Below are 22,858 nucleotides of genomic sequence, written 5' to 3'. Positions count from 1 at the left end.
GTCTGATCCTAGAGTCAGGCTAGAATCAATTCGATGGGAATAATACGACTGGGGCACCTTCCAAAGTAGTTTCTCAGGTCTTTTGGCACCAATATCTCTCTGAAAACTGTAAGACACTACGTAAGTGTGAAAGAAAATGCTAGAGCCAGTGTGGTGGAGTGGTTAAGAGCAGATTTATCAGCCTCAGTTCAGATCCTGGTTCTGCCACTTCCCAGCTCCTTGAATGTGGGCCCATGGCTCAGCCTCTCTGTGCCTCAGTTCCTTCATGGGCTGATTATTCTCGGTGTGCCTTTAGGCCCTGTACTGAGCCCTCTGGGGACTGACACATCAAGCCTGTATCACCTGGACTGACCCCTTGACCTCAGGCTTTTGGTTGTTTCAGCCAATGGGAAACGGGAAGGAAACAGGAAAGAGAGAGCAGTCAGCGTTTCCCTCACTCCTCACCTGCCCACACACCACTGGGGCTCTGGCCACATCCCTCTAGACACAGACAGCTCCGCAGAGCTGCCCTTCCTACAGCAGCTCCTCATCAGGCTCCGGTTACACGAGGTCCTTGGCTTGCCCCTTCTGCCCAGGGCTGGGAACAGCTGCCCACTGCTGCTGGTTTCCTGTATGCCTCCCCATCCCTCATGGATTCACTTAAATCTACCTACTCATCTGTAAATAGTCCCTTCCTTAAATTTTCTTCAGAATTCCACCTGTGTGACCCCTGTCTCTTGCCGGGGCCTTGACAAACACACTGCCTGGAGCTGTACTGAGGATTAAATAAACTAATATGTATTGCAAAGCACTCAGAACAGCACAGCACACAGATTCAATGCTATCTGCAGATGAGCTGTTGTTATCAGTAAGGTTGCCCTGCCTGCCTTTCCTATCAGTACTGGAAGACACACCTCTGAGATTGCCAAAAATAGATAAAGGCCCTATTTCTAGAGAACCTCGGATGTCCGGAGAGCCTCTACCAGCCTCCCTCCCTAAGGGTATCAGCACAGGCTTGGACAGGAAAGCTAGAGTGAAACTGGCTTCGATATAAATGGGAAAAGCCACCACAGGCTGGAGCAAGGGAGGGGCAAAAGCAGGGCTCTCAACAAGCCCACAGCTGAAGGACTCAGTCCCTCTGGCAAGACTTGGGCTCCAGGAATTGAAAGGTGAGCAGTCTTTGGTTGATAGGATCTTTAGAGGGTATGGCAACGTGCAGAGGAGGATAAAATGTCCCAGACACACTTCCTCTACTTCACAACTTGGCCCAGGGCCAGCCTGGCTATTTCCCATGTTCTAAAGCCCAGGTGGACCTAAGTGTTTGGAACTAAAAGGCTCTTATCTAAAAAAGAGCCAGCTGGCAGAATTCACACACACATATTTAATTCTGATGAAAGCTGTTTCAGGCAGGAACCAAGACCATTCTTTATCAACAGGACCGAGGGCATACGCAGAGGATCAAGAGGATGTAGTGGTTGAAAGTAAAGGCTCTCTGGGTAGACTGCCAAGATTCAAAATCGGCTCCACTACTTTCTAGCTGTGCAGCTTTCGCAAGTCACTCAGACTCTCTAAGCCTCACATTTTTAGCCTGTAAAAATGGGCTGGGCGCAGTGACTCACACCTGTAATCCCGGCAGTTTGGGAGGCTGAGGTGGGAGGAATGCTTGAGCCCCGGAGTGCAAGATCAGCCTGGGCAACATGGCGAGACCCCATCTCTACAAAACTAAAAAATTAGCTGGGCATGGTGGGTTCCATCTACTCGGGAGGCTAAGGTGGGAGAATCACTTGAGCCCAGGAGGTCAAGGTTGCAGTGAGCCATGATTGTGCCACTGCACTCCAGCCTGGGTGACAGAGCAAGACTGTGTCTCAAAAAAAAAAAAAAAAAAAAGATGTTAGTAACAGACACTACCATTACAGTGATTACGAGAACTAAATAAGGAAATTTAGGTGCAGTGTTTCACACAGCACCTGACACATAGTTAAGTATTAAAAAATGGTTGCTCTCATAAAAGTCATCATTATGATGATCATTATTACTATTACCAGTTCTTAACAGTCAACTAGTAAAAATCTTGCTGGCACAATTTAATGAAAGGGGAACAAGTCTCATAAGTATATTAAATGAAATGGGATTATACTGTGAATATGTATATATATATGTGTGTATTATATATGTGTGTGTATATATATATATATATACACACACACACACATATATATATAAACAACTTATACTTTTTTTCCTTTCTTACAAAATCCAGACCTGGGAAAAATCGCACTCATTATCTAAACCTTGAGGCGCCTCTGCTCCTTAGCACAGTAGCATATTGGTTACAAAGTCAAGCTCTGGAATCAGACCAATCTGAGTTCAAATCCCAGCTCTGCTACTGAAGAGCTCATTGACCCATGAGCAACTTTATCTCATTAAGCTTCAGTTTCCTTATCTGTTAAATGAAGAAATAATAGTTCCTACCTCACAGGATAGTTATGAATATTAAGTGCGATGATGCATGAAATCTCTTCTTAGCAAGTGTTGGCTCTCATTATTAGCCTACTTCCAACAGAAGGCAGTTGTGAGAGTTTCAATGTTAAATAAAATAGAAAGCACCCCTAAGAATATGTGGGAGCTGTCATACTGAAAAATGCTGCCATGTTGGGGGGAGGGTTGACCGGAAAGGAGCATAAGGAAATGTCTGGGGTAATGAAAATGTTAAATTTTTGTTTTGGATAGCAGTTACATGGCTGTGTGGAATTGTCAAAACTCACTAAATTGAACACTTAAGACCTGTGCACTTTATTGTGTGAAAATTGTACCTCAATTTTAAAAAGAAAAATAGCAGTTATGAATTCCACTCTAGATCTAAGATTTTATCTCCTCCAATGCTGTATGTGAAGCCTAGAAAACATCACTGATAATGTTCACTTAGAGAGATGGGGAGGCAGGTGCTGTGCATGCTTAAAGGCTATCATTAAAGATAATGTTTCTGCTCAAAACTCATTCATTAGGAACCACTAACGGCCATGGGGAGGTCTTAGTCATAAGCATTTGTTTCATCAGCTCTATGGGAATAGTGAACCCAAGGCTTACCTTTATGGATTTTACTTAGGGTGTACATTTGTAACGGATGAGATAAGTGGGTAGGATGGAGCCACACCCACCCAACCACCTATTATACATATTACACAAGGTTCATTAACAGTGGCTGTGGTCTTGCTATGGAGAAGTAAGGTGTGCATATCTGATGAGAAAAGATAAACATGTGAATGGATGAAAGAGCAAAAGGACAAACAAGCATTTGCTAAATGGCTATCATGCATCTCCTTGATGATTTAATTGAATTTAATTCTCACAAAAATCTTGTGAAGTCCGGGTTATTATCACCACTTAATAAATGAGAAAGCCGGTACTTAGAAGGAGAAGCAAGGAGCCTCAAGTTCTACAGCCAAGTCACAGTAGAGAGAGAGGGACCTCCATATAATCTAGCGCATATCCTAAATAATTTCTATTTGTTACAAATAATATTTTTTCTTAAGATCTCCTACGTGTTATATCACAGCTTCTATATGCCATTTAGCACATATCAAAAGGTTTCGTCTTTGTTCCAAATGCCATCCCAGCCACTTCTCTTAGGGAATTAATCAATAATTATGAGGTAGGACATACTTTTGAAGCATTAGTCACTGTTTTCCTGTAATATTTTCTCTGATCTCATTCTTACCATCTTTCAAGTCTCTCAGATAGACTATTCTGAGTTCCACTACCCCCAGGCAGTGTAAGTTAACAGAAAGTAGAGAAACAAATGAGATTCTTTTGACTTTTGAGTCTCCAAAACTCAGGTCCCCATGGGGAATGGGAAAGATACAGGCATACGTAAGATTTAGAAGCCTATTTGTTAAGCGAGAGAAAGAAATCTCATGCAAGATTACACAGAGATTTCCCAGCCGTGGGGGAAGGAAGGAGTTAGAAGTCAGGAGCACAAAGATGTGAAGGTGACCACTGAGAAGGGCCCTTCCCTTCCTCCCTCACCCACTCAAGTGTCAGATGAGAAGGGGGGATTACTCAAGCTTCAGACAAGTCTGTGGATTCCCGGATCAAAGAGATAAAGCAAGAATATCCCGGAAGAGAAATGATTTTGAGGTGCATCCAGAGATTAATATTGAGGGGGTGGGCCCCGTGGGAGCTGGAGTGTTGGGGGATTTTTTTGTGACTCTAGTGTTGGCCGTCACAGTGAATGCCCTAGACCGGAGAATGACCAGAGACCAGACTCAAACCCTATACCCCCATGTGCCACTTTTTGTCACTGGGACAAAAATTCTGCATCCTCCAGAAGTTAGGTGCAACCTGGGAAGGGTGGGGGACCTCCCCAAATTGACAGATGGATTTCTGCTACATTGAAGGGATGGAGGCTCAAACAAAAATTAGATTGCGTTATAGGAAAATAAACATAGATTTCTTATACAGTTACATATGTGGCCTGGTGTTCATATCACTACAGTTGTACCTGCAGTAGACAGTCCTACTTCAGATAGAATAGTCCAAGGAAGGAACAGTATGTGAGGCTTACAAATGGAAATCCAGAGGAAAAAAGATACTCATTACGGACAATATGTCCCTTTCGGTTTGTCCCCTGCTTTTAAAGCCATCATATTCACTGAGGTCATCCTATTTGTAGAACCCCAAGTTTACCTTTGATTGAAAATGCCTGCACCTTATTCCTGGTGAGTTAATGGGACTTCCCTGCTTATACTCTTCAGAGTCTCTGATCATAAACTTTCACCCTGGGATTTGTTTAGTTTGAAGCAGAAGTTTTTTCGATGAGCGTCATTTATTGGTTGAATCCTTTGCAAGAGTCCTCCTGTCCAACACAAGCTATAGTATGTGTATGGCTCTTCTCTGTGCAGCACACTCCACAGCAGCTCCTTCAGGCTTACTTAATAGTTTCCAGTTCCCCATATATCACCTGTGCAGGAATGACCTGGAGATGACCCTCCCCGAAGAGACAAAAACAAATTTACCACACAGCCAATTTCTTTGAGGAAATGTTGTCACTTGAACCACTAGAGACTCAGCGGCCTAACAACAGCTGTTGTTCCACCTCTTTGACTTATGTTGTCAGGCAAAAGGAGAAAGGGACCAAGGACAAGTTTTGCTGACACAAGCAGGGAAAACCAGTCTCAGAAATGGGGAGTGGATTGGGAGAGGAGAGTGAATAGCGCCAATTCCTAGAAGAAGAATTTCCTATACTATAAGTGAGTATAAGTGGAAGACAATTGCACATAGGACAGACCAGGTTCCACCCCATCTACAATTGGCCAAGGACAGCTATCGCTGCAAGAAATATTATCACCATGCCATAACATGGTCAGAGAAGTTGGGAACACCAAGGCCTAAAATTCCTCAGGCAAACTCAAAATTATTTTGGCATGTTAAAGGATCAAAGAAGGTCTGCAGCAAATAAACTGATACAACTTGGTTTAAGCCAGAGTTTCCAAGCTTTGAATACAAAACACTTTCCTGCCTGCTTACTACTGCCCAGCAAAACAAATTTCACTGCACACCCATTTGGGAACTGCAGATACATACTTTTCCGCTTTCATTCTTCTTTTCTTAAATTTAGTAACTTTCTGATGTTTGGTTTCATTTTTTCATTTTTACCCTCATGTGTTCACTTCAGTATAGTTCCTAAAGACTACAAATATTTTTCTAAAGTCAAGAGTTTTTTGGGGGTGTCTGAAAAGGGAATGAAGAGATGTGAAGAGAGGTTGAAGAGCTGAATTCAGTTCAGCAGAAGGCCCAAGAGAAAATAGGCCCAGGTGGAAGAATAGAAGACAGCTGATATGATCCCTGGGCCCAAAGGAGAGAAAGATAGAGGTGTGTGACTTGGGGAAAGGAGAGTCTTAGATGATTTTCTTTTTTTCTTTTTTGGTGATGGAGTCTTGCTTCGTCCCCCAGATTGGAATGCAGTGGTGCAATCCCACCTCACTGCAACCTCCTGGGTTCAAGCAATTCTTGTGCCTCAGCTTCCCAAGTAGCTGGGACTGCAGGTACCTGCCACCACACCCAGCTAGTTTTGTATTTTTAGTAGAGATGGGGTTTCACCCTTGTTGGCCAGGCTGGTCTTGAGCTCCTGACCTCAGGTGATCTGCCCGCCTCGGCCTCCCAAAGTGCTGGGATTACAGGCATGAGCCACTGCACTGGCCATGTTAGATGATTTTCTAACTTAGGTTAAGGCAGTCAGGAGCAAATACGTTGTACAGGTGTACCTAGTTCTATTGTCACCTCTCTTTATTACACTTCACAGATACTGTGTTTTTAAAAAAAAAATTGAAGGTTTATGGCAACCTCAATCAAGCAAATCTATCTGCACCATTTTTCTGACAGCATGTGCTCACTTTCTATCTCTGTTTGACATTTTAGTAAGTCTCATAATATTTCAAACTAAAAAATATATATTTTTAGAGCTGTCTCACTACATAGCCCAGTCTGGTTTCGAACTCCTGGGCTCAAGCAGTCCTCTTCCCTAGGCCTCCCAGAGTGCTGGGATGACAGGCATGAGCCACTGAACTGGCCCAAACTTTAAAATTATTGTATCTGTTGTGGTGATGTGTGATCAGTGATCTTTGATGGTTACTATTGGAATTGCTTTGTGGTGCCATGAACGAGACCCCTATACGACGGTGAGCTTAATCAGTGAATGTTGTGTGTATTCTGACTGCTCCATTGATCAGCCATTCTCTCATTTCTCTCCCTCTCCTCTAGCTTCCCTGTTTCCTGAGGCATAGCAATATTGAAATTAGGCCAATTAATAAACCTACAATGGCCTATCAGTGTTCAAAGGAAAGGAAGAGTCTCAAGTCTCTCACTTTAAATCAAAAGCTAAAAATGATTAAGCTTAGTGAGGAAGGCATGTGGAAAGCTAAGATAGATTTAAAAAAAATAATAATAACCCAGGACTCTTGTGCTAGACAGTTAGCCAAGGTGTGAATGCAAAGAATAAGTTCTTGATGGAAATTAAACGTTCTACTCCAGTGAACACACCGATGATAAGAAAGCAATACAGTCGCCTCATTGTTGATATGAAGAAAGTTTTAGTGGTCTGGATAGAAGATCAAACCAACCAACACATTTCCTTAAGCCAAAGCCTAATTCAGGTGAAGGTCTTAATTCTTTTCAATTCTATAAAGGCTGAGAGAGGTGAAGAAGCTGCAGAAGAAAAGTCTGAAGCTGGCAGCTGTTGATTTATGAGGTTTACGGAAAGAAGCTGTCTCCATAATGTAAAAGTGTGAGCTGAAGCAGCAAGTGCTGATGGAGAGGCTGTAGCAATTTATCCAGAAGATCCAGCTAAGCCAGGCACGGTGGCTAACGCCTGTAATCCCAGCACTTTGGGAGGCCGAGGCAGGTGGATCACCTGAGGTCAGGAGTTCCAGACCACCCTGGCCAACATGGCGAAACCCCTTCTCTACTAAAAATACAAAAATTAGCTGGGCATAGTGGCTCGCATCTGTAATTCCAGCTACTCAGGAGGCTGAGGCAGGAGAATCGCTTGAACTTGGTTAGCAGAGGTTGCAGCGAGCCAAGATCGTGCCACTGCACTCCAGCCTGGGCGACAGAGCAAGACCTTGTCTCAAAAAAAAAAAAAAAATCTAGTTAAGATCATTGTTGGAAGATGGCTACACTAAATAACACATTTTCAATGTAGATTAAACAGCCTTCTATTGGAAGAAGATGCCATCCCGGGACTTTCAGAGCTAGAGAGGAGAAGTCAATGCCTGGCTTCAAAGTTTCAAAGCTTCAAAGGACAGGCATTGTCTTGTTAGACGCTAATGCAGCTAGTGACTTTAAATTGAAGCCAATGCTCATTTACCATTTTGAACATGCTAGGGCCCTTAAGAAGTATGCTAAATGTATTCTGCCTGTGATTTCTGAATAATGGAACAAGAAAGCCTGGATAACAGCACATCTTCTGCAGCATGGTTTATGGAATATTTTAAGCCCACTATTGAGACCTACTGCTCAGAAAAAAATAAGATTACTCTCAAAATATTACTGCTTATTGACAATGCACCTGGTCACCCAAGAACTGTGTTGGAGGTGCACAAGCAGATTAATGTTATTTTCTTGCCTGCTGATGCAACATTCACTCTGCGGCCCTTGGATCAAGAAGGTATTTTGAATTTCAAGTCTTATTATTTAAGAAATGCATTTTGTACGGCGATTGCTGCCACAGATAGTGATTTCTCTGATGGATCTGGACAAAGCAAATTGAAATCCTTCTGGAAAGGATTCACCATTCCAGATGCCACTAAGAACTTTTTTTTTTTTTTTGAGACAGAGTCTCACTCTGCTGCTCAGGCTGAGTGCAGCAGTGTGATCTCAGCTCACTGCAGCCTTTGCTTCCCAGGTTCAAGCGATTCTCCTGCCTCAGTCTCCCCCCAAAAAAAAAATGCAATCACCTGACTATAGTCAGCCAGGTCCCCCTTCTGGTGATTAGGAAAATTACCTCTGGATGAATCTGCTATGGTGCTGATTATGCCCTAAGCAAAATGAATAAGGTAGGGCAAGTTAACCTTCTTTCCTGTTCTATCCCTCCTCCCTCCGAATGCCTAACTCACTCCCACCAATACTAACAGTCACTGGCGCGCAGGGTTCCCACACAGCATCCCACCCACAGACTATGTCCCAGGAGATGGCATTTCATTTTCCTGGAATGCATCAAAACACAGTCTTTAATGTCCCATTCACTAAGACAACTTCTCTTTGTGACCTGACAATGTGAGGCAAAGAGCCCAGTACTGAAAACTTAGCCCTCTAAAATAATGGAATGTTTTTAACTGAATCAAGATGTTTTTCTCAATAAGAGAGAATAAGTATAAACATTCCAGGTAGAACTAGTACTGACAAAGACATACTGCACAGAAGAATATCGTTGAAGATATCAAACAACTGAAATAAAATTTTCTTTTCACACCAAGCTGTCCTGGGAAGCCTTGTGTCTCCCATTATTCCCTACTTAAAATAGGCTTTCCACTCCCACACCCTCCCTCGCAGCTGCCTCTCAGAAGGGAGTGGTTGCCCAGATCTCCTGATGTGGAGAAAACAATCCCTGGCAAGTGGGCCAGATGGCCAGGGCCCAAGGGGAAGGATGCCAGCTGCAGCTTCTCCAGGCAAGGTGCAGAAGAAGGCTCAGAGCCTGGAGCCAGGCTCCCAATACATAAAATAGAGTCAGGTCAAAGCTCATTTCCTGGCCCAGTCACCATGGAGACAGTTGCTAAAATACTTAACTGTCAAACTCCACTTTTGTGCCCAGAGCTCAAGCAAAGAAGCACAGAGAAGCACAGGTGCTGACAAGCAGGAACTACCAAACCGTGAAGTGTCTGTGGGCCAGGGTGCTGGCACCGTGTGCCACTGACAGAGTCGAGCTTTATTTAACTCTTATTCCTGAGAAAACACCAACACATTCTGGTGCTCGTGCCATTCCTGTTCATTGACAAGCCTGTGTGTTGATGAACTTTTTGGTCCATTAATGTCTGATTCGCTTACATGGCTGCATTAGAAAAGGGATATGTTCAGAGCTCACAATGAAGATGTCAAATATTCTCTACATAAGGATTTTAATTTTAAAAATAAGACTTTCGTGGCCATGAAAAAATACTAAAATTTGATTTCTTAGTTCCAAATGAAAAATGTTCTTTATTTCCTTTCCCTACTCTTTTCTATGTGTTCTGCATGCCAGGAAAATGTACCAATGTATCATTTATTAAACAACTTCTCTTGATATAATGTGTTTGAAAACCCTCCGAAAGGTTAAAAAAAAGTCAAATAATTATAATTTTCCAACATCATTTCTTGCCACCCTCCCCTATCCTCCAAATCTCCTCTTTTATGTATGGCGGTTCATTTCCAGCATACCATATTATATGTGCTGTTATGATGTGTATTATAATTTTGACTAAAAAGCTCAGTGGACAGCCAGTAATCCTTTCAGTAAAGTAGACACAGAGATGGTTTAGGTAGCAGCATCTACCACCCCTATCCTGGCACTCGCCAAACTCTAACAGAATCGCCTCTTTTCTTGTCTACGTCTTCCACTAGAGGATTATGAGCTGTGCAAGTGGGGAGGGGATTGGTCTCATCCACTGTTTTATCTCTAACACTCAACACAAAACCAGACCATAGTGGGCACTCAAGAAATTTTGTTTGTTTGTTTGGTTGGTTGGTTGGTTTTGAGATGGAGTCATGCTCTGTGGCGCAGGCTGGAGTGCAATGGCGTGATCTCAGCTCACTGCAACATCTGCCTCCCAGATTCGAGCGATTTTCCTGCCCCAGCCTCCTGAGTAGCTGGGATTACAAGCGTGCACCACCACACCCAGCTAATTTTGTATTTTTAGTAGAGACAGGGTTTCTCCATCTTAGTCAGGCTGGTCTCGAGCTCCCGACCTCAGGTGATCCATCCGCCTCTCAGTCTCCCAAAGTGTTGGGATTACAGGCGTGAGCCACTGTACCCGGCCAAGAAATGTTTATAAAATTGTTGAAAAATCTGCTGTTTGTGGGAGCTTTTACTCAGGCATTCTAAACTGCTTACCGGTGTCTTTTTGGCCAGTATCGTGGATTGCCTACTTGAACAAGACTTGTAGGGGAAGCAGATGGTCTTGTCACTGGCCATGAGCTGCTTACCATATATTGAGAAGCCACATTCACCTAACTGCTTTCCGAACGATCATGGAAGTTTCTATTAGCAGCCTGCAGTACATCAGAGAAATGATAGCTTTTTTTTTTTTTTAACTTTAAGTTCTAGGATACACGCGCTGAACATGCAGGTTTGTTACACAGGTATACATATGCCATGGCAGTTTGTTTGTTGTACCTATCAACCCACCATCTAGGTTTTAAGCCCTGCATACATTAGGCAGTTGTCCTAATGCTCTCCCTCCCTTTTCCCCCCTACCCCCCAACAGGTCCCGGAGTGTGATGTTCCCCTCCCTGTGTCCATGTGTTCTCATTGTTCAACTCACTTATGAGTGAGAACATGCAGTGCTTGGTTTTCTGTTCCTGTGTTAGTTTGCTGCAGATGATGGTTTCCAGCTTCATCCATGTCCCTGCAAAGGACATCAACTCATCCTTTTTTATGGCTGCATAGTATTCCATGGTGTATATGTGCCACATTTTCTTTAAAATGGTAGCATTTTTAAGCTGGAAGAAATCTTGGGTCAATGTGCGCTCCAGGCAGCAGAAGCAGAGCATGGAGTGTGCCTCATTTTGTTGGTTTGCTCCAGGAACTCTCACTACACCAGGCTTCATTGTCCCTAGAGTGGAAGAAAGAGGAAGATAGTCATTTGCCTTTTTCTAAGAACACAGCGTTTATCATCTTGCTATTGCCGTTGAGAGTAGTTTGCTCACATGAATTTAAAAAGTAAACTATTTTTCAGAAATGTTCTCAGAAAACAGTATCTGTATTGATCTCAAGACAACTGAGCAAGTCAAAAGAAAAAAGGTAAGGCAAGGAGAACTGTTTTCTCTGGGTGTTAGTACAGCACACCTGGCTACACCTATCAGTGGAGTTTACATTATCCAATCTAGTATCAAGTACTCATCACTCCCAGAGTGGATCTCTCACTTAACTCCATATAACTTGTTTATAAACAGTAAGTTACTAGGGGGAGTTTCATCCAAATCTCTTTCAAAACTCACATTTCACATTTCAGTGTCAATGATACAGATCTTGAGTAGTCAATTCTGAAAGCCAGCAAATAATCAGGTTCTAGGTGCCCTGGCAGCCACAGAGGCCTAAAGAAAATAGCTAGAACTACAGTCCCTCTACCTTGTAATAGATTCTCCTCTGCTCTCTCTGCTAAACTGAATCCAAATTTGGAGGCTTTCTAGTCACTGGGTTCTTTGTGTCAAAAAAGAAACCCTATTGATAAAAATAATTGCATTCAAGTTGGAATTTTACCAGACTTTTCCATTTTCAGTAGTAATGCAGATTAGATACCCTAAATGACTTTCCCAATAGAAACAAATAAAACGCTGGATAAAAGTATCTTTTTAAACTCTTGAGACAGCAGAAAGCAAGAATACTTAGCTCTCCAAACCCAGCAAAGGCAGGCACCTTAAGAGGTAAGCAAGCTTTGTCCTTGAGACTTCCTGATCACTCAGGAAGACTGCATCCCTACTTAAATGGCTGCATGGTACACGGGGGACAAGAAACAAAGCCTAAGGTCCCCACAAAAGGGAAGAATCTAAACTGGGGTCCCAAAAGGCTACATCATCAGTGTAAGAATAAAAGATATAATAATTCCGCTGGGCGTGGTGGCACATGCCTGTAATCCCAGCTACTCAGGAGGCTGAGGCAGGAGAATCGCTTGAACATGGGGGGTGGAGGTTACAGTGAGCTGAGATCATGCCACTGCACTCCAGCCTGGGCAACGGAGTCAGAACCTGTTTCAAAAACAAAACAAAACAAAACAAAACAAACGAAACTTCTGTTGTTAATAAGCCAATTAGTCTATGGTCATTTGTTATGGCCGCCCCAATGTACTAAAACAGTTTCCCTCTTGAAAGCCAAGCAAGCAAGGGTAGTTACTTCTGTTAATTCTCCTGCAATTGCCACCAGGAAGAATGGTGGCAATTGACTCATGTTTCTGACACCTATAACCAATACCAGTGATTCTCAACAGGGTGTGGAGAAGAAGGAAGGAACTCCATAGAGGGAAGGACACCCTCTATGGAGACATACCAGAATCACTGGAGAGATTCTTTGAAACTATACATGCTCTCCATGCCTAAGTGCTGAGATTCTGGTAAAAAATCTCCCTTTACTCATTGAGAATCAATGCATATGGAGCCACTGTTACAAAAGAACATGTGTTGGCTGGGCGTGGTGGCTCACGCCTGTAATCCCAGCACTTTGGAAGGCTGAGGTGGGTGGATCATGAGGTCAGGAGATCAAGACCGTCCTGGCTAACACAGTGAAGCCCCGTCTCTACTAAAAATACAAAAAAATTAGCTGGGTGTGGTGGCAGGTGCCTGTAGTCCCAGCTACTCGGGAGGCTGAGGCAGGAGAATGGCGTGAACCCGGAAGGTGAAGCTTGCAGTGAGCCGAGATCGTGCCACTGCACTCCAGCCTGGGCGACAGAGCGAGACTCAGTCTCAAAAAAAAAAGAACGTGTGTTATCTCTCAGATATGTTGCTACTGGAAATAGTTGTGAATCACTGCTGTAAGAAGCGCTTTGGAGTTTTCTACTGAGGATTCATGGATGGATGTAAACAAGGTCTTGGAAAACACACAGGGTTTGGGTAGACAGAGGGGCTGGACGTCGCTGCAGGTGGGATAATTGGTAGAAAGGCAGAAAAATAACATTGAGACATTCACTTTCCCCTGGAGCACAAGTTAATGTAGAGAGAGAAGTCTGGAAGATCAGAGTAGGGTTAAATTGTGGAATGTAAACTCCGTAAGAGCAGGGGCTTTGCCTGTCTTGTTCAATTCTTTGTGCTCAGCACCTACAACTGTGTCTTGCCCATGATAGGCCCTCATGTGTGTTGAATGAATAAAGTTTGACCGTAAAGTTAAAAATGTAGGTCATTATCTTCCAGCATGAAGACCATGGAGAATAAGTGATGACAGTAGGAGAGACGGGGGGCAGGGTGGAGTAGGGGGAGAGTTCAAGCAAGAGATTAGGATGAAGCAATAGATTGGGAAAGCCAAGGTACAGAGAGAAGGCAAAAGCCAAGCACCAACCTCCTGGGAATGTTTAGAGAGAGGATGGGATGGAAGAAAATCCAGCAAAGATAAGGAAGTGTTGTTCGGGAATACATACAGCAAACATAAAATATCACCCTATAATTCACAAACTCTCCCATATATGCAGCATTAGGTAAGACAGGCATTGTTTCTCCCATTTTGCACACTTCAGAGATATGATGATGATGATGATGATGATGATGATATAAAAGTAAGACAAAAATCAAGCTGGTCACAGAAACTAGGAGTCAAGAAATGGTAAGAGTAAGGGTTAATCTGTCTGGGTCCAATCAGGAGACAGAAACCACTCAGTAACTTGAACAGAAGAAGTTGAATATAAATTGCTAAACTAGGATAGGGGAGTAACTAAAAAAGATGGAGAGAGGACTGGTGGCTGGGCATAGTGGCTCACACCTATAATCCCAGCATTTTGGGAGGCCGAGGTGGGAGAATCACTTGAGCCCAGGAGTTCGAGACCAGTCTGGGCAACATGGCAAGACCCTGTCTCTACAAAAATTAAAAAATTAGCCAAGTGTGGTGGCTGTGGTCCCAGCTACTCAGGAGGCTGTGGTGGGAGGATCTCCTGGGCCTGGGATCTCCTGGGCCAGCTACTCAGGAGGCTGAGGTGGAAGGATCTCTTGGGCCTGGGAGGTGGAGGTTCCAGTGAGCCATGATCACAGTCACTGCATTCAAACCTGCGTGACAGAGTAAGACCTGGTGAAAGAGAAGGAAGGAAGGAAGGAAGGAGGGAGAAAGAAAGAGAGAGAGAGAAAGAAGGAAGGAAGGGGAAAGAGAAAGAGAAAAAGGGAAAGGGAGAAAGAAAGAAAGAGAGAGAGAGAGAAAGAGAGAAAGAAAGGAAGGAAAGAAACTGGAAAGCGTGTCTTAGGGGTAATAGAGAGTACCCAAGGAGGCCGGGCTCAGTGGCTCACGCCTGTAATCCCAGCAGTTTGGGAGGCCGAGGCGGGCGGATCACGAGGTCAGGACATCGAGACTATCCTGGCTAACACGGTGAAACCCCGTCTCTGCTAAAAATACAAAAAATTAGCCGGGCATGGTGGCGGGCGCCTGTAGTCCCAGCTACTGGGGAGGCTGAGCCAGGAGAATGGCGTGAACCTGGGAGGCGGAGCTTGCAGTGAGCCGAGATCGCGCCACTGCACTCTAGCCTGGGCGACAGAGCAAGACTCCGTCTCAAAAAAAAAGAAAAAAAGAGAGAAAGAGAGTACCCAAGGAAAGGAAAACCTGGAGGAAGTCCACCCACACGGGTGAGGTTTAGACTTCATTAGAGAAAGTATGGATGCAGCCCACTTTATACAGAGAAGTCAGCTGGGCTGCCTGCGCCAGAGCTGGTCCACAGCCACCAGGCAGCAGGAAACAGCCCTCCAGGGCACAGATGAGCCAAGGCCGGTGGGCAGGTGCACAGAGAGAGTTGGGGTGCCACTGCCAACGTGAGGTCTGGAACATGCCAGTGTCCTTGTCAGGAGCGTCATGATGAAGTGGTTCACTAGGCCTGGGCTGGGCTGCATACAAATCACCAAGGGAGAGGAGTGGCTGCAGCAAAGTGCCACTGAATATACCGGTTCACACACAACGTGGGCTGAAACCAAGAGCGCCTCTTTCCTCCCGCAGTGTCTCTTTATCGCCCTCTGCTGGCAAGTCTGAAAATTGTGCTCACTACGAGGGATAAATGCTTTTAGCCTATTGATAGAGGATACAGGAGCTAAGAGGAAATAAATTGACAATTGTTTGAAACAAGTGGTTATTCGACATTTTCAGGGGTACCTGTGTATCGCTGAGCTTTTTCAGAGCAAGTAACAGAAACCAGCGAAGCTGGACTTGGTGGACTGAGAGAGGGCTAGGATAGAGTGGACAGAGGAAATAGAGATAGGTACGAGGAAGTAGAGAGAGGTACTGACAGTAGTGATAGTCATCATTGTAGTAATAGTAGTAGTGATGGTGTAGGTTAACATGGCAACATCAGAGCAACCAGAGAGAAAGTGAGAGATTTTATGCCCCAGCATCTCCATATAAAATCACAGAAAACAGTAAAAGACTCTGGTGAGCTGAGCCCAGGTCTCCTACTCAAATGGGTCTTTTCCCCTAGCAAGAGATGCTGAGTATTATGATTGAGCAGGCCTGAATCATTTGCTTACTCCTTTGACCAAAGAGATGGGTGACTGATTGGCAGCTATCAGCTCATCATGAGGTAGGAGAGGGAAATTTTCCCAAAGAAAGGCTGTTACTACTGAAAAGGGAACATAGATGAAAAGGTTCTAGGCCAGGTGTGGTGGTTCACACCTGTAATCCCAGCACTTTGGGAGGCCAAGGCAGGTGGATCACCTGAGGTCAGGAATTCAAGACCAGCCTGACCAATATGGTGAAATGCCATCTCTACTAAAAATACAAAATTAGCTGGGCGTGGTGGCGTGTGCCTGTAGTCCCAGCTACTTGGGAGGCTGAGACAGGAGAATTGCTTGAACCCGGGAGGCGGTGGTTGCAGTGAGCCGAGATCACACCACTGCACTCCAGCCTGGGCAACAAAGTGAGACTCCATCTCAAAAAAAAAAAAAAAAAAAAAGCTTCTGAAAGGCAGAAACTTCTAATGTCTATCACAGGGTCACAGAGGAAAAATGGGAATAAGGGCAATGCTGAGAAGGCTTTTGTTTGTTGTTGTTTGTTTTATATTTTCAATGTACTATTATATTAATTAATTTGTCCTCTTAAGAGTCAATATTAAACTCCAAGTAGAGCTGGATACAGGAGCAGTGCAAGGCAGACACAAGGTCAAAATGCATCTATGGTTTCTCTTACTCATTTCATAGTCACCACAGAGCAGTGATGTTTGCAGGTAGTAGGGGTTTTCATTTTAACTCTCCATTAGTTGATGCAAATGATATATGAAAACAAAAGAATTCTAAACTTTAAATATTGCTCCAAAGATAGATAAAATCTATTTCCTCCTCCCAAGAAGTGCTAATTAATTGAGCTCAAATGTTTTTGCTTTTGTTTTTAAACAGTGTAAGGTTCAGTAAAGTGATATCCAGTTACCCAGGCAGAGCTAACTATACTGAGGCAATGGATACTGGTAGGAAAAGCATGGGGGCAGACATCGCTGGCACCCATTTGCCCCTGAAATGGATCAGAAGAGTTTCAGCAATACCATATCTTGTGCTGGTGCTGACATCTTTCTTTGTGAATATGCTAGCTGTGACTACCCACTACTCATGTGAAGAGATCCAAGTTCATCACGGTGTGCCAGACACGGTTGCTATTATTGGAAAATTACTCTCTTATCCAATATCTCCCTATGCCTTCCATGGGAAAATAAGTCAGTTTCAGGTAAGCATCTATGTATCTCTAACCTATCTGTTCAGCATTGTGTTCTTATAGATATTAAAATAAATAGAACCCAAATTTTCGAAGTTACTCCCATAATAATTTTTATGTTGGTGTCTCAGAGCATTAACTGAGAAAATAAAAATATTTGTAAAGGCTCATAAATAATAATTGATTACGGGGAACCCAGTTTGGGAAGAGCAACTTAATACTTTAATAGAATATAGCATTTTTAAGACACAGACCTTAATCGTCAGTTATATTAGGTAGTTGTTAGGTTTTGGTAAAAAAAATTTTTAGAGAAATACTTAGCCAAATATTTTAATGAGCCTAATGATATTTTGTGGTTTCTAGTAAAAGTTTGTATTTTTTTATAAGGACTTTATAAACCTGAGACGAAAAAAGATATCTGTTTCTAGGGATTTAAAAAACAAACAACAGCAACAAAAAAAAACGGGTTTGTGAGGAAACTTGACATTCGTACCTCAGCAGAGGTCTTTAACGCTTAGGTTTTTTTGTTTGTTTTTGTTTTCTTGTTGTTGTTTATTTGTTTTGAGACGGAGTCTTGCTCTGTCGCCCAGGCTGGAGTGCAGTGGCATGATCTCGGCTCACTGCAACCTCCGCCTCCCGGGTTCAAGCAATTTTCCTGCCTCAGCCTCCTGAGTAGCTGGGATTACAGGCGCATGCCACCACACCTGGCTAATTTTTGTATTTTTAGTAGAGACAGGGTTTCACCATGTTGGTCAGGCTGGTCTCAAACTCCTGACCTTGTGATCTGCCCGCCTCGGCCTCCCAAACTGCTGGGATTACAGGCGTGAGCCACCATGCCCTGGCTAACTCTTAGTATTAATGCACTGCCACAGAGACAGAGCAAGCAAGTTTCAAACCTCTTCCTAAAGGCAAGTTCAGACTTTATGTTTCGTGTATACCTGAACAGGTTACCCTAGTTCATGATGTCAAACTGCCAAGATGGCTGGAATATCATTCTCCCACCAAGACCTTGCAAGGACTGCCCTTAGAAGATGAGGGAGGAAATTACCCAATCATGGTGCTTGTATCTGGGGTTCTCTGTTTTCAGCAAACACAAACAGCTTTCATCTTTACCCTTCATGTGCTGGCTGGGAATGAGGTGAGGGGAAGCTTGGTGCCTTCTCCCAATGGGTAAGTACCAGGGTGGCTGTGTGTAGTGCTCAGTTTATGAGTGTAGTCAAAAAGCAAGGATAGGATTTGAAGAAATAAAATCTTGTATTTAAAAAAGAATGAGGAACAGAAGACATAGAGATGTTTTCACAATGTTGCTAAACAATAAAACCTTAAAACAAAGCTTATTACAATAATCCCTTGAATGGGAAAACAACTCCCAAGTAAATGAAAATTGGAGAACTAAGTTTTTACTTCTCATATCATTTTGTTTTACACTCATCGACCATGTACTAGCTGAAAACTGAAAACAGTCCTTTCTCTTTTTCTTTTTCGAAAGGCAGCTTCTTGTATACATATACGTCTATAAAAACATAGAACGTATCTGAATATTCTGGTAACGTAAGTGAAAGAAACTAGGAGATTGGGCAATGAATCTCCTATTTTACCTTTTGAATTTTTATATTGTGTTCATGTATTATCTATTTTTAAAAGGTTAAAAGGCAGTTCTACATAGCCTAACAATTCACATTCAAGTATTTTTATCTTCCTCAAATTATTTTCAAATGTAGACATAACCATGTCATTTACTCTCTCTCTCAACCTAAACTTTGAAGTTTTCTCTCTAGAAAGTTACCTCTATCTTCTAAAAGAATTTTTATGCAAAATTGTGAAAATTATAGATCAGGCCAATAATAACTAACTCCCACACAGCAATTCACAATTTATAAAGTACTTTCACATATGTCATTCCATCTGTTTTCGTTCTTTTGTTCATTGACTCACTCATTCATTCAATAAGAATTTGGTGAGTGCCTAAGCATCTTATACAAGACTCCTGAGATAGGAGTTGAAGATAATATGAATAAGCTGCTGTCAGGCAACTCATAGTGTAGTATTCCAGTAGGGTACACAGAAATGTAAAATATAAAAATTAAGAAAGGATTTTATTTTTATAAATTTTTGTAATAAATTTTAAATTTTTACTATTCCTTTTTATATTATATTTTATCATTTATAACATTTTAAATATTTTTTAATAAATTTATTTTATAAATAAAAATTTTAAAAAATATAAAAAATATTTAAAAGTATGACTGCAATAACAGAACCATATATAACATATAGAGACTAAATTAGTAGCTTTAACTAATTTAGTTGTTTTAATTTGGATGGAGGATGTTGGCAAAAACTGGATGAAGTAATGTCCATAATAGATTTCTTTCTTTTTTTTTTTAGAGGGAGCCAAGCTTTGTCACCCAGGCTGGAGTGCAGTAGCGTGATCTCGGCTCACTGCTACCTCCACCTCCCAGGTTCAAGTGATTCTCCTGCCTCAGCCTCCCAAGTAGCTGGGATTACAGGCGCCTGCCACCATGCCCGGCTAATTTGTTTGTATTTTTAGTAGAGACAGGGTTTCACCATGTTGGTCAGGCTTGCCTTGAACTCCTGCCCTCAAGCGACCCACCCGCCTTGGCCTCCCAAAGTGCTGGGATTACAGGTGTGAGCCACCGCACCCGGCCCACAATGGATTTCTAAAGTTGAAAAAGTTAGCTAGCCAGAAATGCATTATAGGTTGAAATGACTGCTCATTTCAACCGGGCTGTCCCACCCTCAGAGCCTTTCTGGTCCTGTGAGAATTACTACTTTGGTTTCCATTCAGCAAACCACACTCTTCTAGAGCCGCTGGCTTCCAACGCCAGCTCTGAACTGCAGCCTCACCATGGGCTGTTACTGAAAAGAGCACATTCAGTAACTGCAGGTGCCACTGACCAGTACTTGTATCTGAGAGGGGACCCGCTGTTGGTCTAGCTGCAAAAAAGATGAGAGATAAAGAAATGTAACAAAGCAGTGGCTGATGCCTGTAATCCCAGCACTTTGGGAGGCCAAGGCGGGTGGATCACCTCAGGTCAGGAGTTCAAGACCAGCCTGACCAATATGGTGAAACCCCATCTCTACTAAAATTACAAAAATTAGCTGGGCGTTGTGGCGCGTGCCTGTAGTCCCAACTACTCCAGAGGCTGAGGCAGGAGAATCGCTTGAACCCAGCAGGTGGAGATTGCAGTGAGCTGAGATTGCACCACTTATTGCACTCTAGCCTCGAGACACAGCCAGACTCCAGAAAAAAAAAAAAAAAAGGAAATATAACAAGCAAAGCAGAGGGAGAGATAAAGAAAGTTGAAAGGAAGGGAAGGATATGGGATATGGGGAAGGAAAGGACAAAAGGAATAATGAAGGGAAGGACAGAGGGAGGAACATGAGGAAAGGAAGGATAGGGAAGGCCAGAGGGAGGGAAAGAAAGGAACAGTAAAGGCCCAGGGTAGTGAAAGGCTCATCAGTGTGCCAGCTCACTCGCAAAGTGTCTTACCTCAATTAAGATTCAGAACATCCCTGCAAGTTAAGTGCTATTCCTCTTTTTTATTTGAAGAAACCGAGACTCAGATCAGTCAAATACCTCAAAATAATGTAGCCAGTCTAACCGACAAATTGGAGTTTAAACTTTTAAACTCCAAAACCCACAGCTGTTCCATTGAAATCCCCTACTTTCCCATCTGAAGTTAGAATACCTGGATTTAGATCAGGTGCTTACTCTACGTCTTCGGGTACTTAGCTACTTTGAACCTTAGTTTCTTCAACTATAAACTAAGAACAATAATAGTTGCCCTCTCTTCCCTCCTAGTTGTTGGATGTAGCAATGCGATGATGTATGTGAGAATACCACATAAACTCTGAAGGAATACATAAAAATAAGGGATTGCTAATCAAGCAGTAATCCATGCTGTGTTTTTGTTTTAAATCTTCAGCATTAGGGCCGAAGGAGGTTCAAAGGAATTTTCTGCCATTATAGCTGAAATTACTCTTAAAGCAGCTGCTGAAGCTCTTGGTGTCCAAGAGCGTCTCTTTTTGGTATACACGCTGGCCGACTATTTCCACTTAGATCCTTCTTCAGTGACGATGAGCCCATTCAGAAGCAAGATAAACAAGCATCTGTGGAATCCTCCAGTGATGGCTGAAGATCCTAGGCATGTCATCACTTTACAAGGTGACCTTGTACAATTCCACTGGCCTATGGGATATAAGGTTTCCACAGTACTGCCAGAGCTAATGCAAGTGTTTCAACAGCAAGCTTCCTCTAAGTATCTTGCCCAAGTTTTAGGATATACAATTGAAGGTTGGAGATTACTTCAAAAGTCTCAAACAAGAAGACCCAGGCAGTTAAGCTCAATCCCCACTTCAACGATGGGGCCAACTGAACTCATTACAAAGCTAAGCAAACCTTTCTCTGTTTTGTTACCCACCTCAGTGACTCACTGGATGCCCAAAGATGAGGCATCGCCAATTCCCAGCTTATGTGCTGCCTTGAGACAGATCACTCCTATCCCTGATCCCAACTTTATTCCAAATACTGCAAGGAGTTTATTCCAAAAGTGCACAAAGACTAAAAGGCCACAGCATACAGCAGTGTTGCAGAATTCGCTACAGGAAATGTCCTTGACTACAAACCTTGAATATTCTGCTGCTTTTCCTGAAGTCACTCCTTCGATGGTACTAACGGCTACTGCATTCACAGATTTTGACTTCCTTCAGGGTAGAACTTCTACACTGTCAATGTCAGTAGAAAAACTAGACTCTCCAGAGTGGGAACTAAAAGGACACACCCTAATCCATGGGACAGAAATACAAAAGCATACTATTTTACCCGAACTTGTCTCAGAATCAGTCAAGCCCGGTATTCACAAGCTCTCCTTTGATTATCCAAGTACTCTCATTTTCTTAAGCCCTCAGTAATGCAGGATATAGCCATGCCTTCAGAAGTACTGTCTTCAATGACAACATTTCTCAGCAAATGGAGTGGCTCTGTTCCAGTCCACTGGGAAAAATCTGTACGTTCACCTGACAGTCTCTTGACACCTACAGCTTCAGCAAGGGAGACACTGGCAGCCTCCCATTTTCCCCTTGAGTTCAGTCAAGTACTCCTGTCAAATCAGCTAAGTCAACAGCACCTTCATGAGCATAATCACACATCTGACACTCCTGAAGTTTCTCAACAGATTCATTCATTCATCATTCCTACAGAAATAATTTCAGCTCCTGGCATAAGCATAAATACAAAATTTGTATGGAATAGTACATCTGACTCAACTCTTTTGCCCATGGAAACTGATTGTTTCACCAGCAAACTCGTAGATAAAGGCTTATTGTGTGACGGTGATGTGATTATGAAAACTCAGTCATATTCTAAGGAGACCCCATCATTTACTCAATTACATGACTTATCTGAACTGTCCCTTTCTGAGGTGTCTAAATTTTCAAATGCGTTTGCGTTACCTGAAAATATGGGCTCAAAAACTATGATGCATATTCTTAGTGACTGGTTCTCAGGCACAGAACATTTAGCTTTCAGTGGATTCTCAAGAACTAGCCAGATTTTGCCAGGCAATACAGTACTTAACTTGGATTCTACTGACATGGTTATAAGTTACCCACATACCTCCAAAAACATATTAACAGCAAGATACGGGACTATCTCTGACTTTAATAAGGTACAAGGTAAGATTGTGGGAGTTGTTGAGTTTTCTCTTTGCCATATTTTTCAGAGAATATTTATACTAACAAGCAGCAACCAACTAAATAATTAAAAGAGTAACCTAGTGGTAACCGTGTGATGAA

The 22,858-nt window shown here is 42.8% G+C and overlaps 1 protein-coding gene across 1 annotated transcript; it reads left to right on the top strand.

Annotated features, from left to right (window-relative positions):
• Positions 1–1,054: 1,054 nt before the first annotated feature.
• LOC134807581 (dystroglycan 1-like) lies at positions 1,055–22,833 on the top strand. The gene is made up of 4 exons (XM_063786879.1): positions 1,055–1,148; positions 16,732–17,053; positions 17,988–18,211; positions 20,992–22,833. The coding sequence occupies exons 2-4, from the start codon at positions 16,790–16,792 to the stop codon at positions 21,974–21,976; spliced, it is 1,473 nt and encodes a 490-aa protein (XP_063642949.1). The 5' UTR covers positions 1,055–1,148; positions 16,732–16,789; the 3' UTR covers positions 21,977–22,833.
• Positions 22,834–22,858: the final 25 nt, after the last annotated feature.

Source organism: Pan troglodytes, chromosome 10 (genome assembly GCF_028858775.2).
Source record: "Pan troglodytes isolate AG18354 chromosome 10, NHGRI_mPanTro3-v2.0_pri, whole genome shotgun sequence".
In the NCBI taxonomy this organism is placed as follows: domain Eukaryota; kingdom Metazoa; phylum Chordata; class Mammalia; order Primates; family Hominidae; genus Pan; species Pan troglodytes.
The sequence above is the reverse complement of the archived record's forward strand: the minus strand, read 5'-3'. Positions and strand labels throughout refer to the sequence as shown.

Coding starts and splice junctions, on each gene's coding strand:
- LOC134807581 (XM_063786879.1), top strand. CDS start 16,790: ATGGATACTGGTAGGAAAAGCATGGGGGCAGACATCGCTGGCACCCAT. Junction 17,054..17,987: donor GGAAAATAAGTCAGTTTCAG/GTAAGCATCTAT, acceptor ATACCTGAACAG/GTTACCCTAGTTCATGATGT. Junction 18,212..20,991: donor TTGGTGCCTTCTCCCAATGG/GTAAGTACCAGG, acceptor TTAAATCTTCAG/CATTAGGGCCGAAGGAGGTT.